This window comes from Xenopus tropicalis, chromosome 7 (genome assembly GCF_000004195.4).
Source record: "Xenopus tropicalis strain Nigerian chromosome 7, UCB_Xtro_10.0, whole genome shotgun sequence".
Classification (NCBI taxonomy): Eukaryota; Metazoa; Chordata; class Amphibia; order Anura; family Pipidae; genus Xenopus; species Xenopus tropicalis.
The window spans coordinates 49,506,162-49,520,128 of record NC_030683.2 but is presented as its reverse complement, the minus strand read 5'-3'; the positions used below and the strand labels follow the sequence as shown (position 1 = coordinate 49,520,128).

General features: G+C 36.7%; 1 protein-coding gene across 2 annotated transcripts; it reads right to left on the bottom strand.

Moving 5' to 3' along the window:
- Positions 1–1,408: 1,408 nt before the first annotated feature.
- LOC101732094 (cornifin alpha) lies at positions 1,409–3,372 on the bottom strand. Of its 2 annotated transcripts, none has more exons than XM_018095794.2 (3): positions 3,268–3,372; positions 2,417–2,521; positions 1,409–1,687 (listed from the first exon to the last, which is right to left on the bottom strand). In XM_018095794.2, exons 1-3 carry the CDS (start codon positions 3,302–3,304, stop codon positions 1,554–1,556), a joined length of 276 nt encoding a protein of 91 aa, XP_017951283.1. In that variant the 5' UTR covers positions 3,305–3,372; the 3' UTR covers positions 1,409–1,553. The 2 variants fall into 2 exon arrangements, with proteins under 2 accessions (XP_017951283.1, XP_031761738.1); XM_031905878.1 differs by having other exon boundaries at positions 1,409–1,684.
- Between the last annotated feature and the right edge of the window lie 10,595 nt (positions 3,373–13,967).

The following is a 13,967-nucleotide window of genomic DNA, read 5'->3' as shown; positions in this document are numbered from 1 at the left end:
TGGATGGCCACAGGGGGGGGTCCAAGCACGGAGGAGCGCAGGTACAGATTGCCACACTGGGGGGGTCCAAGCGCGCAGGAGTGCAGGTACGGATGGCTACACGGGGGGTGCGAGTGCGCGCTTAGGAACGTACGCCCACGGGGTGGTGGGGTTGTGCAATGAATGACATATTCATATACCGTATATACTCAAGTATAAGTCGAGGGCGACTTTTACAGCACATTTTTGGTGCTGAAAAACTCGGCTTATACATGAGTATATACTGTAATTATAATTTAGTTGGGATTAAGTACAAGATACTGTTTTATTATTACAGAGATAAAGGAAACCATTTTTAAAAATGTGAATTATTTGGTTAAAATTGAGTCTATGGGAGATGGCCTTTCCATAATTTGGAACTTTCTGGATAATGGGTTTCCAGATAAGGGTCCGATGCCTGTATTTTCAGTTCCGTGACATTTGTTTCAATATCTTCCCCTGGCTCCTGATTTCTTGAAAAAAATGTATTTCTTTCCACAGTTCCATTATTCTTTGGATCACAGTATTTATCAAATGCCTGGATTATGTCTCTCAAAGTGGGATTATCATCTCTGCCACTTGTTATGCCTAATGAAAGAGCTTTATTTTGCGGTTCTCATCACTGGGTGCTACTGTGAGATCCACATACAGGCCAAATTCCAAGCTGTTTCCAAGCTTGTGACAAGTTGGAAGATGTTACATTTTAGTCTCTTGGAGGGTTTCAGTGATTATTGCTCACAGTTATAGCTGTACCTCCAGTCACAGCTGCAGGGTGCTGCTTTACTTTCACTTCAAGTGATTCCAGTCAGCTTTTCACTCCAAGGTTCTGTTCCCTGCTGCCACCATGTTAAGATAGGTTGCCACATCAAGGTGATACAATCTCAGGATCAGCACAAACTTTATTAGGTGATTCTAACAGAAGCCATTACTGCTGCACACACTCTCTGCAACTACCAACAAGTCTCTATTGTACCCAGATCTAAAAGAGTGAGACCTCTAGTGGCTAAATCTAACACATATTGCTACAATTCCAATTTCCTTACCTGGTCCCAAAGAATTCTGGATAATAGATCCCATACCCTACTAAACATCTTTTTTCTGAGTATTCTCATTTTTTATATGTACAGCAAATACATGTATCATAGAATCCACTTCCCTGGGATATTTTTGTGATATGTTAAATTTCTAGTCTCTTTTAATTTCCACAGACAGGGTTTTTTTTTTTTAATTATCCTCTATTGTGAAGGTATTTAGGGCCACCAAGCAGGTTACAGCACTATGTAAAAACCTTGAAAATCTGTATGAGACTCATGTGAACAGATAAACTGGGAACTGGGGTAAGTGGGGACTGGAACGTCATTATACTTTAATCATACTTTTAGACAAACAGTTTCAGCAGGGGAATATGTTTATTTTATTAAAGGGATGATTTATTTTTAACATACAGAGTAGCATGCAGATTGGTGAACAAGCTTTCAATTTCAGCTGTAATTTAATGTGAGGAGATAGATCAGTGCCATGAAGCTTTGATTTCTTTATTTCTTGGCTGAACCGTAGGATTGTCCTCCATAACCTTGGCCTTGTGTCTGGCAGCCTCCGGTATAGGTGACTTGCCCGCTCTGCCCCTGACATTGAGTTGGGCAGGGATTACTTTGCACACAAGGATCTACTGAAAACATAAGGCAAAATAAAACATTTAGATCTCCAACTTTTGAAAATGTCATGAATATATGCTTTCATGCCTGCTTCTTTTCTTTATAATTTACTTTTAACAGAATTACCAGGTTTTTACCTGGTCATTATTAAATATATGTAAACAAGCAGTTATTTGCATTAATCCACATAATTTTATGTTTGTCTCTTTCACTTATGTCTACATGATACTTGTAACAAGAAAACTATTAATGTTTTGGACATTACAGTTAGAGGCCAATGTAGACAAATGGGTTGGGATTAGTATGTTATATTACTGACCAACCCACCTCAGTCAGGCATATTTAATTGCAAACATGGACTGTCTGATTGGGTACCTCTTATTCCAAGTACTCAGAAACGAAGTCCTCTATTACTATACTGACACATACTGATAAGAGGGTTTCCCAAACATACTATAGCTTTTTATTTGTTTTTAGTTGACTAAAAACCTCACAACTAGTGATGGGTGGCCTGTTAGTTTAACAAAGACTGGTCTACTTGTGGGTCCATTGTATTGTGCCACCTGTTTAAAAGTAAAAATCTCATTGGTTGTTATGAATTACTGGGCAAGCTTCGTGCCTTCATTTACATCCAGGAAAGTACCATAAGACATCCATAGTATTTGTGCATGTAGAACAGATAAAGATCAGAGTTTGAAGTGAATCTTATGTGTAGATTAAATGAATTTTATGTTCAGACCTACCTTGTGGCTGGCATGGCTGTACTTGGACACCCTGGCATGGCTGTACTTGGGTACCCTGGCATGGCTGTACTTGGGTACCCTGGCATGGCTGTACTTGGACACATGCTAAAAATAAAAAAGACAGATTTATACAGGGCCTTGCTCATTCTCCTGTATTTATAATATATCAGCTTCCTTGCTTAGAATAATTCATTGTAATAATAATATATAAAACAAACATACCATCAGAATAGAAACTTTATTACAGAATAGTACAGTATTGTTTAAAATGGAAATCCTTACAAATCCAGTATTCCAGTTCAGCTACCTTCTTCAGGCAGGCTATCACTCCTGTGCACCTGTTGTAGCACTAATTACATGTAGACATCATATACGATAATGGAGGACACTTGACAATGCAGGGCTTTGCTGCAAATTAGTGTTTATTACCTTTGCCCGAAACATGTAGTGGAACACACAAATTTGCAGCAAAGACCTGCATTGTCAGGTGTCCTCCTTTGTTTAAAATGGCACATCCAAAGAGTTACAAATAAATTGCTCATAGTTATCTATAAGTACATTTAACTGTATGGTTTGTACGCTAATTAAACTGTATGGTTTACATGCTGATGAAATGTTACTGGCCCTCCTTTATTGCATAGCCTTTGTGCCAATGTGCATTTTAAATTGGAACATAAACAACTGTCATACATTATTATTTCTGTCCAATTTTTATTTGATAGGGCTAGAGTAGAAAAGTTATCATAATTGGTAGACTTAAATAATTTTTTTAAGAAATAGCAGAATAGACTGTTCTGAGAGTTTCCAAACTAAAATACAGTCAATATACGTTTGCACAAAAGTGTACTTACGGTCCTTGTATTGTTGGCTGCCTCCTTTGGCTGACATTGTGATTCCTTGATTTTAATCTGCTGAGAGAAAGGAGATCACAGTTGTACTACATACCTACTAGCACTTTGCTGCTATATATACAAACCTAATGCTTATTCCAAACAATTAATATTCATGACTATACAACTACCAATCATATTCAATTCCAGATAAAATGTAACTAGTTTCTGTTGTTATTTGCATAGCTTAAAGACAGGGTGTTATTCTTTTTAGTTTCTAATACTTATTAGATTTTATATTAGGTATCTCATTTTACTGATGATTTAAAAACTTTTGCATGCATCACACTTTAAAAAAATGCATTTCTATCATGTAAAATTTGTTCCAGCATATAATAAATGCCTAGCAATAAATACATTATTATCAATCATTGATGTACTGCTGGCATATTCCAAAGAACTCTGAAAAGTATGTTCAGTAATTAACCTCAGTCCCTATTACAATGAATCTAACAAAATAAGTCTCCAGCTACAGTCACACAAATGCACCAATGTCATTTTAATCAGAAGCCAGTTACCCTGCATGAAGTGTGAGAAAAGCTAATTATACACACGTCTCTCTATGAACGGCTTTACTCACACAAACAAAGAAATGTATTCATAAGAAGCCAATTGTAATAGACCAACAAATTCAAAGTAACTGCTGCTTTTTCTATTGCTACCCTCTGCAAGATATTAATAAAGGTATGGGACCTGTTATCCAGAATGGATAAGGAATCTTTCTGTAATTTCTCCATACCTTACATATTTTAAAAATAATTTAAACATTTAATAAGCCCAATAGGATTATTTTGCCTCCAACAAGAATGTATTATATGTTAGTTGGGATCAAGTACAAACTCTTTTAATATTACAGAACAAAAACAAAAGCAGTTTTACAAATGTAAATTATTTCATTGAGATGGCCTTCCAGTAATTCTGTGCTTTCTGGCTAATGGGTTTCTTGATAAAGGATCCCATACCTGTACAAAAATAAAACTTTGTTTATTGCCTAATAATATTTATTTTGTTACAGCTGTAAATGTGTAAAAACATTTATCCATAATTGCCCATGTCCCAAGTACTCCTATTATGCTGATCATTTATTACTATTGTGGTTGTAGTATTGTACACAAGTTGGAGTTAGGTTAATAACATTCAGTCATTCCCAAATTATGTTTTTAGCAGCAAAGAAATCAGAGCAGTTTACAGCAACATTGCGAAACATTGAGTAAAATAATTTGCTTTTTAATTGATGTGATGCAGCTTAGTAATTTATCTAATATTGTATCTCATCTAAAAAAATAAATCTTTATATAATGGATGATGGAAGGGAGCTGAAAGTGGATAAGTATAGTATTTCAATGGTAAACCCAGGGAGATATATTATGTTGATGATAAACTCATCTGACTCAAGCTGAATAAAACCAGTGTATATTTCAGGACTTCGTCCTACTTGTGCATTTCACTTTGTCATTTCTAAGTTCCTATGTAATTTATTTATATTTTGGTTGTGTAATATAGTTTCAGAACAGTACACGTGCTGCAATTATAGGGTGATGACAATAAGACAACAACAGATGATAGTTTTATAACTTCAATGATTTAGTACTAAGTCTTACTATTATAAAATATAAATGTATAATTAATCTTCCTGAGTAAAACTCAAGTTGACTGAAACTGACTCTACTTAGCCTACTATGTCCATTTAAACGTATTCTGCCTTAGACCAGTATAGAGTAAAGCACAGGCTATGATTACTTCAAAACACAACAAAGGCTTCTGGGATATATGGAGAGCAGTGCATTTAGCATCATGTATTGCAACAGTGGGTTCAAGCAGTTCTTGAATTGAATCATTTTTTTAATAGTTGAGTAGACAGTTCAGGACACAGGGAGAGGCAGCCAAACTCCACCTGTTTTCTGCACCAGTTTAAACTGAATAACCTGGCTGAACAAGATACAGGCCCAATACTTTCTTAGGCAGCAGCAGAGCTGTCTATGGGTTTATCACAGTATAGAGGCAGAGCTAGGAGCAATATAAGGGGCTGTTCATATTTGAACGAACTTTAGTATGATGTAGACAATGGAACAATTTGCAATTTGTTTTCATTTTTTATTATTTGTAGTTTTTTTTTTAGATATTTCGCTTTTTGTTCAGCAGCTCTTCAGTTTGGAATTTCAGAATCTATCTACCTATTTGTATTGTTTTCCTTAGTCACCAAGCAGTGATTTCAATGAGAGGCTGGAATATGAATAGGAGGTAGCCTGAATAGAAATATTATCAATAAAAAGTAAAAATAATAATAAAAGTGTAAGGTCACATAGCAATTGTTTTTTTAGGTGCTGGGCCAGTGACCCCCATTTTAAAGCTGGAAATATGTAGAAGAGCAAGGAAAATAATTAAAAAAATATAAAAAACAAATAATGAAGACCAATTGCAAAGTTATTAGGAATAGGACATTTTATAACATATAACGTAGAGATGCACTGAATCCACTATTTTGGAATTCGGCTGAACCCCAAATCCTTTGTGAAATACCAAACCGAATCTTAATTTGCTTTTGCCAACAAAGGACACAGAAGGCACAAAAAAACTTGCTTTTGTCCCCACCGCGGGCCAGAAGCACAGACTAGGGGTAGGCAGAAGAGGTTCTTGTCTGACAACCACACCCAGGACAGATCATGCTTGTTTTGCCCAGCAAATCTACAGTGTATGACCACCTTAAGGGAGCACAGGACACTGAAATTGTTCCATAATTATTTTATCACAGGTAGAGACTAGAAATGAGTGATATCACATTTTGATAAAATGCTTACTGAAAACTGGAAGGTTTGAAATGTCAGATAAAACCTTTTTAAAACTACATTATTACAAAATTCTTCTCTTTTAATGCAATTTTGAAACTATTGGGTCCTATTAAAGAAAGTGCTGAAGTAGTAAAATCTGTCGAGTTTGCTTATTTCGATAATTTTTTTAAGCTTCCATTGAAATGTTTCATAGTAACGTGACTGTAATGCAGCTTTCCATTTTTTTATTTTCTCTGGGGTTATTTATAGAAAATCTGGTTACATTCTATCAGAATAGAACAAATTTCATCTTACAACCTCCTCATGTTAAATGGTTTAATGACGATGAATGGAAATGAGTGAACAACCAAAGTGGATCAAGGTAGACAATTTAACTGGTTTACACCTGTATGACATAATCTGACAAAATGACCTAAAATTGTATCGTTCTCACATATTATGGGACAAACACATGCCTTAAAAAGGTAGCATGTTATTCTGTAAAATGTTGCACTCAATAGCAAATGTTGTGCTTTAGAGTGTATTGACTTATTTGCATTCAAATCATTTACAGTATACTCAGGGGTCATTTATCAACACTGAGGAAATTGGCCCATGGGAAATAACCCATGGCAACCAACCAAATCTATTGCATTCATTGTTCTACCTGAAGGTGGCTAAAAAAAGGCAATCACTAATTGGCTGCTATTAGTTACTGCCCATGGGCAAATTTGCCCAGTATTGATAAATGAGCCCAAGTTTTTATTGTATGTGCATGTAGCAAGCTTGATTTCAAAAGTATTTGTGTACTTCTATGTCTGCAAAGAAATCAGTGTAGTAATTACACTGCAATCAAAGTAGTTAATGAATAATTTAGGAATTGATGAAATACTCATTTTTTTCTCACATTTGATAGAAGATAGGTACCTATATTCACATAGGTATATAGTGTGTTTATAAATACAGCTGATCCATAGCAGACCGCAACAGGCAATGCAGTGTTCATTTTAGGACTTAAATGCATGTTTCATTGTGTCATTTCTCATTTATCACTTTTTTTTTTTTGTAACTTACAATTTTTTATTAAGAAATTTGGGGGGTACAGAAAGGAAGAAAGGAGGGGGTTAACAATTTCACATCCACAGGTTGACAGGGCATGGTAGAACATGTTGTATCCTTGATTATACAGTTGTCGTCTATTACAGTCATGCATTGGGGTGAGGGATAAAAGAGAGAGAGGTCACTGAATGGGAAATGGATGGGTGAAAGAGGGGGGAGGTATTCAAGTTTAAGTTTGTATTGGCTGTGTGAGTAGGTCCCAGGGTGACCATATTTTTACCCACAGTGGGGTTCTATTTTGTAGCCGGGCTAGGTTATATTCAAATTGTTTGTTGTAGTTGATTTTTTGTTTTACTTCTGAGAGTGAGGGGATAACGGTTGTCTTCCATTTGGCTGCAATGGAAATGCGGGCCACCGAGAGTATCTGGTTGACCAGTTTCTGTGCATGTTTTGTTAGTTGTTTGTATGGCTTACCCAGGAGTAGGGTGGTAATGTCTTTTTCTAGAGGCGCACGTGTGATCTGGCGTAGTAGTGCCAGAACTTTGTCCCAGTATGGTTGTATCAAGGGACAGTGCCAGAAGATGTGAGGTAAGTCTCCAGGTTGCCCGCATTCCCTCCAACAACTTTGTGTTGTTTCCGGGAATAATGCATGTAGTTTGGCTGGCGTATGGTACCAAAACATGACTATTTTATAAATGTTTTCTTGTTGCTTTACACAAGTGATGCCTCGTTTCATATTGTCCCATATGGATTCCCATTCAGTTTCCTCAAGTTCTCTGCCTATGCTGGTCTCCCATTTGTGCATATAGTTGTGTTTATAGTTCACCTCTGTGAAAGGATTGACTAACATTTTGTAAATAGCGGAGATCAGGCCTCTTTGGGGGAGGCCGTGGACCGCCAAGCGTTCAAAAGGTAAAAGGGGGTCCCTTTTACCGGTTGACAGCATAGGTTTAAAGAAATGTTTTAGCTGTAGGTACTCATACCAGGCTAGAGTAAGGCGGGGGGCTTTGTCGTTCAGGGTCTCTCGTGGGAGAAACCCGCCTCTCAGGTGGTCTGTCATGTCTCTTAAAGCAAAAAAAGGGGTGTCTATCCATCTCTGTAGGTATTGCGGGGGTAGTGCTGGCTGAAACCTTGGGTTACCCAGGTGGGAGAGTAATATGGATGCAGGTGATGCCAATTTGAATTTAAATCTAAGTTTCCACCAGAGTTTTAAGGTATGCTCTGTGGATTTGAGCATTGCTATCTTTGGCTTATCCTTCCCTAGGGTGGACCATATCCAGGCGTTAGGGTGGTAGGGTTTGAACTGGCTTGTTTCAATGTTAGCCCATACAATATTTGAGGACCACCTTGACCATGCCAGTATCTGGCGGATGTGGGCTGCTCTGTAGTACTGCTGGAGGTCTGGAACGCTCAGGCCACCTAACTTGGTTGGGGAGGTGAGTGTCTTTTTATTTATTCTATGCCTCTTTTTCCCCCAGATGAAGTTATGGAGTATAGCTTGGGTAGCTTTAAAGGTCGTGGGGGCTCATTTATCACTTTTATGCATAGATCATTACCATTTCTGCCCCTCCCTATTTCTTCAGAAGTGTACAGGCTCCGCACTTCTACATCTACTGTCTGCCCTTTTCCATCATCTGTCCTAAGCTTAGAACTGATAAATAAAAACAAATGGATTTTAGGGTTAGGACTAGAGTAAGGGTGTGGAGGAAGGAAGATATAAATAGGACATGTAAACCCCACATACAAAAATTTAATCAGTGAACAGGTTCTTTGAAATCTTTAAATACCTGCCACACTGGTTGTCCAGAGGTTAATGCTGAATAAGGGTCTTTGTGCATCTATGTTGTTTGTAGATTTAAATGTAACTGATAATGTTTCAGAGGAAAAATGGCCACCGGGTGAAAGCTGCTATTTGTTTTAGGAAAATGTGATGGTGCTGGCAAACAGAGTGGATTTATGCAGTACAAATGATGCCATTTGGGTGGGGGTGGCATGCCCAACATTGTAGGAAATGTAGGCTTTACATGCCCTTTAAGCATGCTCTAAAGGGGGATTGGCAGAGGATGTAGATAGGCTGATCATGGAGGTAGGAGCGTGGAGCGTGTCAATTGATGTCAATTTATTTAACAATGCAGGGAAGGGGAAAAGGATGACAATCTGTGTAGAGGGTTTATGTAAAACTGTTAAGATAACTGAGAAATAATTATTTAAAATTTGCATACAGAAAAAAGTAGGGATGCACTGAATCCCAGATTTGGTTCAGGATTCGATAGAATCCAACAGGGTGGTTTTGGGGGTTCGGCAGAACCCAAAAAAGCGGGTTCGGTGCATCCCTATAAAAAAGTAAAAGCAGCATGTGTGAAGCTAGAGATAATAGCTGTAGATTTTCACTGCTTTAAGCATTCAGTGAATTTGAGCTGTGATCAGTAATCCTAAACCAGTTATGGTATGCCATTTTCTTTCCTAATCCCCTTTAAATGACAGCTTCACAGGCAGGATTAAAAGTGCTCTACTCAAAAGAATTTACTGCAGGCATGCAAATGTATTAAGCACAAAGTTATATCCTGCAGCATGAAGTGAGAACAGAAATTACTTTTTTACATTTGGCACAGTCATAACACAACATTTTGATATATGTTGAGAAAGTTCAGAAAAAAAAATGTTTGTAGTCATGCAACTTTTTGTTGGTACAGGTATTTCAAAGGTATCAGTAAAGTATGGTTAATGGGGACAATTTTTTCAAAGGAATAGTTAGTGTAGAAATGAAACTGGGTAAATTAGATAGACTGAGTCAAATAAAAAATGTTTTCAATATAATAGTCTATAAAGGCTGGAGTGAACGGATGTCTAACATAATGGCCAGAACACTACATCCTGCTTTACAGCTCTCTAAGCTGTTAGCAGTCAATAACCAATCAGTGACTAGAGGGGGGCCATATGAGACATAACTGTTCAGTTAGTTTGCATTTCAATCTGACCTGAGTGATCACAAACTAACAGTTATGTCCCATGTGGCCCCCCTAAAGTCACTGATTAACTAAGAGGTTAGAGAGCTGAAAGCAGGAAATAGTGTTCTGGCTTTTATAGATTACATTTTTGCCTAACTAACTTACACTGAACTGCTCCTTGTAAGGAAAGGTTGAATCAAGTTGCTACTGAGAACTCTATCTTTAAACTATTGGGATGGACATAAATGAGGTGTATGGACTAATGATGAACACATTTTTTTTCAACAGGTATAGATTTGCAGGGAAATTATTACTTTTTGGCAAAATTGACGCAAAAAATGTGCCGGAAAAAAATTTACCTGTAAAAAAGTTGCAGTAGACCACAATGTATTTTGCGGGACAAAGTTGACACAAAAGATAAAGTTGCGGCAAAAAAAATCACCACAAACAAATGCCCATAGACTAGATATTATTTTTGCATGGAAACAGTAGCTGTGAAAAAAAAGTTGCTGTGAGAAAGTCGCCATTTTTTACACAATCGACTCAGCACTATCACGGACTCCAATTTTATAAATGGCAGAATATACAGGTAGTGTCGATGCCAGAAGGTTCCAAATCATGATTACAAGTAAGCCTCATCCATCCACCTGACTCACAATTATGAAAGAGTGAGTTCACATAATTCAGGAAGCAGACGGTTTGACAACCCTGCCTAAGAGGATTAATTTCTAATTATGATGACATTATTTGTCATTAAAACAGTTTTTATGACAATAAAAGCAGCAATAAACAAAACAGTTTAGTTTCAGACTGAATCAGTCATGCACATATTTAGAATTCATTAAACCCCTTTCAGCTGCACAATATTTCATCCAGTAAATTGCACAGTGTTTCCACTAGAGGGATACAGATAATTACTTTTTACTTTTACCTGTCCATTCTACCATATAAACTTGTACACTTAATTATTACACATTCACAATGTGGTAAAAATAACTGTAATTGTTTAGACTCAAAACTCAAAACTTGCATTAGCTTCACCAAGAAACACCTGAAAGGGCATAGAACCAAAGTTATAGTTAATTTGAAGCATAATGAATTAAACTGTAAAAAGAAATGCTGAGGTTGAGGGAAACGATGTCTACTTAATAATCCCCACTGGCCCTTATCAGTTACAACACTTGGAAATGCTGACATTGATGTATTCATGAGGCAAGTGCAGGAAATGGAGTACAAATACCTGTGCCTTTGGCCAGTCACCACTCACCATTTGTGCCTGTTTTTGCACTTTGCAACCTAAACCAGGGATAATAAATGATACCTATGTTCTTGTTTCAATCTTTAATGCTTGAAACAAGAAACTGCTTGAGGGATCTAAGTGAAGTAGGTAACCAATGCCTTTAGGAGTCTGGAATATTCTGAGAGATCCAAAAGCACAGTACAGACAAGGGTCAGGCAGAGTCAAGGTAAATAACAGACTAGAAGTTGGGGCAGGCAGCAAATAAACAAAGTCAGGAACAGGCACATAGTCAAAACCAGAAGAGCAAAATAAGTAGAAGGCTTAGGAACAGGTCTAACAGTCAGAACTAGCTTGGGCAATGTGCGAGTGTCACACTGTGCAAGTGAAAACACAATAGGGTGCCAAAGATACTCAGGATATGCACTGATGTCAAAACACAGCACTGTGTGTCATGGTACCTGCATCATAGTAACATAGTAACATAGTAAGTTGGGTTGAAAAAAGACATACGTCCATCAAGTTCAACCATAATGCCTATATATAACCTGCCTAACTACTAGTTGATCCAGAGGAAGGCAAAAAACCCCATCTGAAGCCTCTCTAATTTGCCGCAGAGGGGAAAAAATTCCTTCCTGACTCCAAGATGGCAATCGGACCAGTCCCTGGATCAACTAGTACTAAGAGCTATCTCCCATAACTAAGAGCTATCTCCCATAATCATGACCCATGATGGTGTCAAGATTTATGTGGCCAAATAACTAAGTGATGGGTGCACATGCACACAGGAACTGAAGCCCCTTACTACTAGTGTGACTAACTATTATCTCAAATGCCTGTGTTAATCTCTGTAGAACTGGTAATGGATGTTACTTTGTCTTGATTATACTTTTTTCTTAACTGATGTCATATGCTTTGATTATCAAGATTTTTCAAGATTCTGAATCATAGGGACATATGTAACACAGTGAAAAGCAAAATTTGTTGTAGAAGAAAGGTGCTAATTGATCTAAAATTGCTGTGAATGCTTGAGGGTCAGGATTCTTGTTGCCAAAAACCCCCAAAAATTGTGGAAAAAGCTCATGAATTTTCTGAGATTTACTATATGAGACAAAACTGTGACAATTCTGAAAATATGCCATCTAAAACCTGTGCAGATCATGTAGAAGTCAATGGCAGATGGTACCTTTTACAATTGGAAGATCTTTCTTTGGTTCGCGGTTCTAGAAGTTTTCGGATTTTTTGAATCTGGCTTTTTGCAACAATACAAAAAAGTTGTGGTTATCATGCAACAAGATGAAAAAGCTGCGATTCTCGCATGTTTTGGGTTTTTTTTCATTCATTTTTTTTCAGTTCAGGTCTTTTGATAAAATAACTGCCATTCGTGGAACTGAGTTTTTTCTTGGTTTCAACAAAATATACAGGCTGTGCTGCAAAGCTGTTTTGGTAAAGTTAAACGACCAATAACACCAAAAGATGAAAGCGTTTTATATGCATTTAAATATAATGTACTCTTACCCTGCACTGTTTAAAATTGATTGCTTGCTTTAGCCATGGAGCTGCTGTTTAGCCATGGAAGCAGTAATTAAAGATGAATATAGCAAAAATACAAACATTAATATGCCAGGTAACAGATAAGCTGAATAGAATACAATGGGTTTAGTTCTTACAACAGCTTAATTGCAAAGGCCATCAATAATAAGGACAGTAGTGGTAAAAAATACAATTCAAAAGTAATTTATTTGGACAGAATAACAACCTAACATGTTTCATGCCTTATGGGGCACTTACTCATAGGTCACACCCTCATACCAACTATTTATAAGAGTTGTGACCAGTCATACAAAGACTAAACTAAAACATGCTTACAATATATGTAACCAAGTAAAAAACAATAGAAACCATGTTAAAGAAAAAACTAAGCTGCAATTGTGAGTCATTCTCAATATAGTTAATACTTATCACAGCCACAAATACAGTTATAAAAATACAAAAAATAATTAATAATATTAACAATAGTTTCTACCCCAGAGAGAGGACAAAGGTAGAAATTATTAGCTCACATTACAACACATTACAAACAGTTTTGGTTCTTCAAAGAGAGTTTTCATTGGATAAAGTGAGCTGTGGTATTTACACCTATAGAATACAATTTTAATTCTATAAAGGAAAAGTTTTATAGAAAAAGGAGAACTATGATATTAAACCTATGTTTTATGAAAGTATATTTTTATGAAGATTTTATTTAGTGTACTTTTTAAGAATTTGGTAAAAGTTCATAATTATAAGAAAAAGCAAGTATGTAAGTGGAATATCTACTTGGTCTCAAGTTGTAATAGTCTGGGGATAGGATCCCCACCTCTCGCACTTTTATTCAGTTTATCTATGTCTATTACTTGTAATTTGCTAGTGTTTGGCAATGTTTGAATCTGGACTTTTTTTTGCTTATGCCTAAAACATGTTCCATTATACGTTTTTTTAGTGAACAAGAGGTTTGTCCTACATATTGAATGTGACTTGTAATGAGCAAATTTTTTCGGCAGGCATGGATTCGCAGCAAATTTCCGCATTTCGCCATTGGCGAATTGTTTTGAGAAAATTTCGCTGCAAAAAAATTTGTGCAACAAGTGCATTTCATGGATTTTTCAA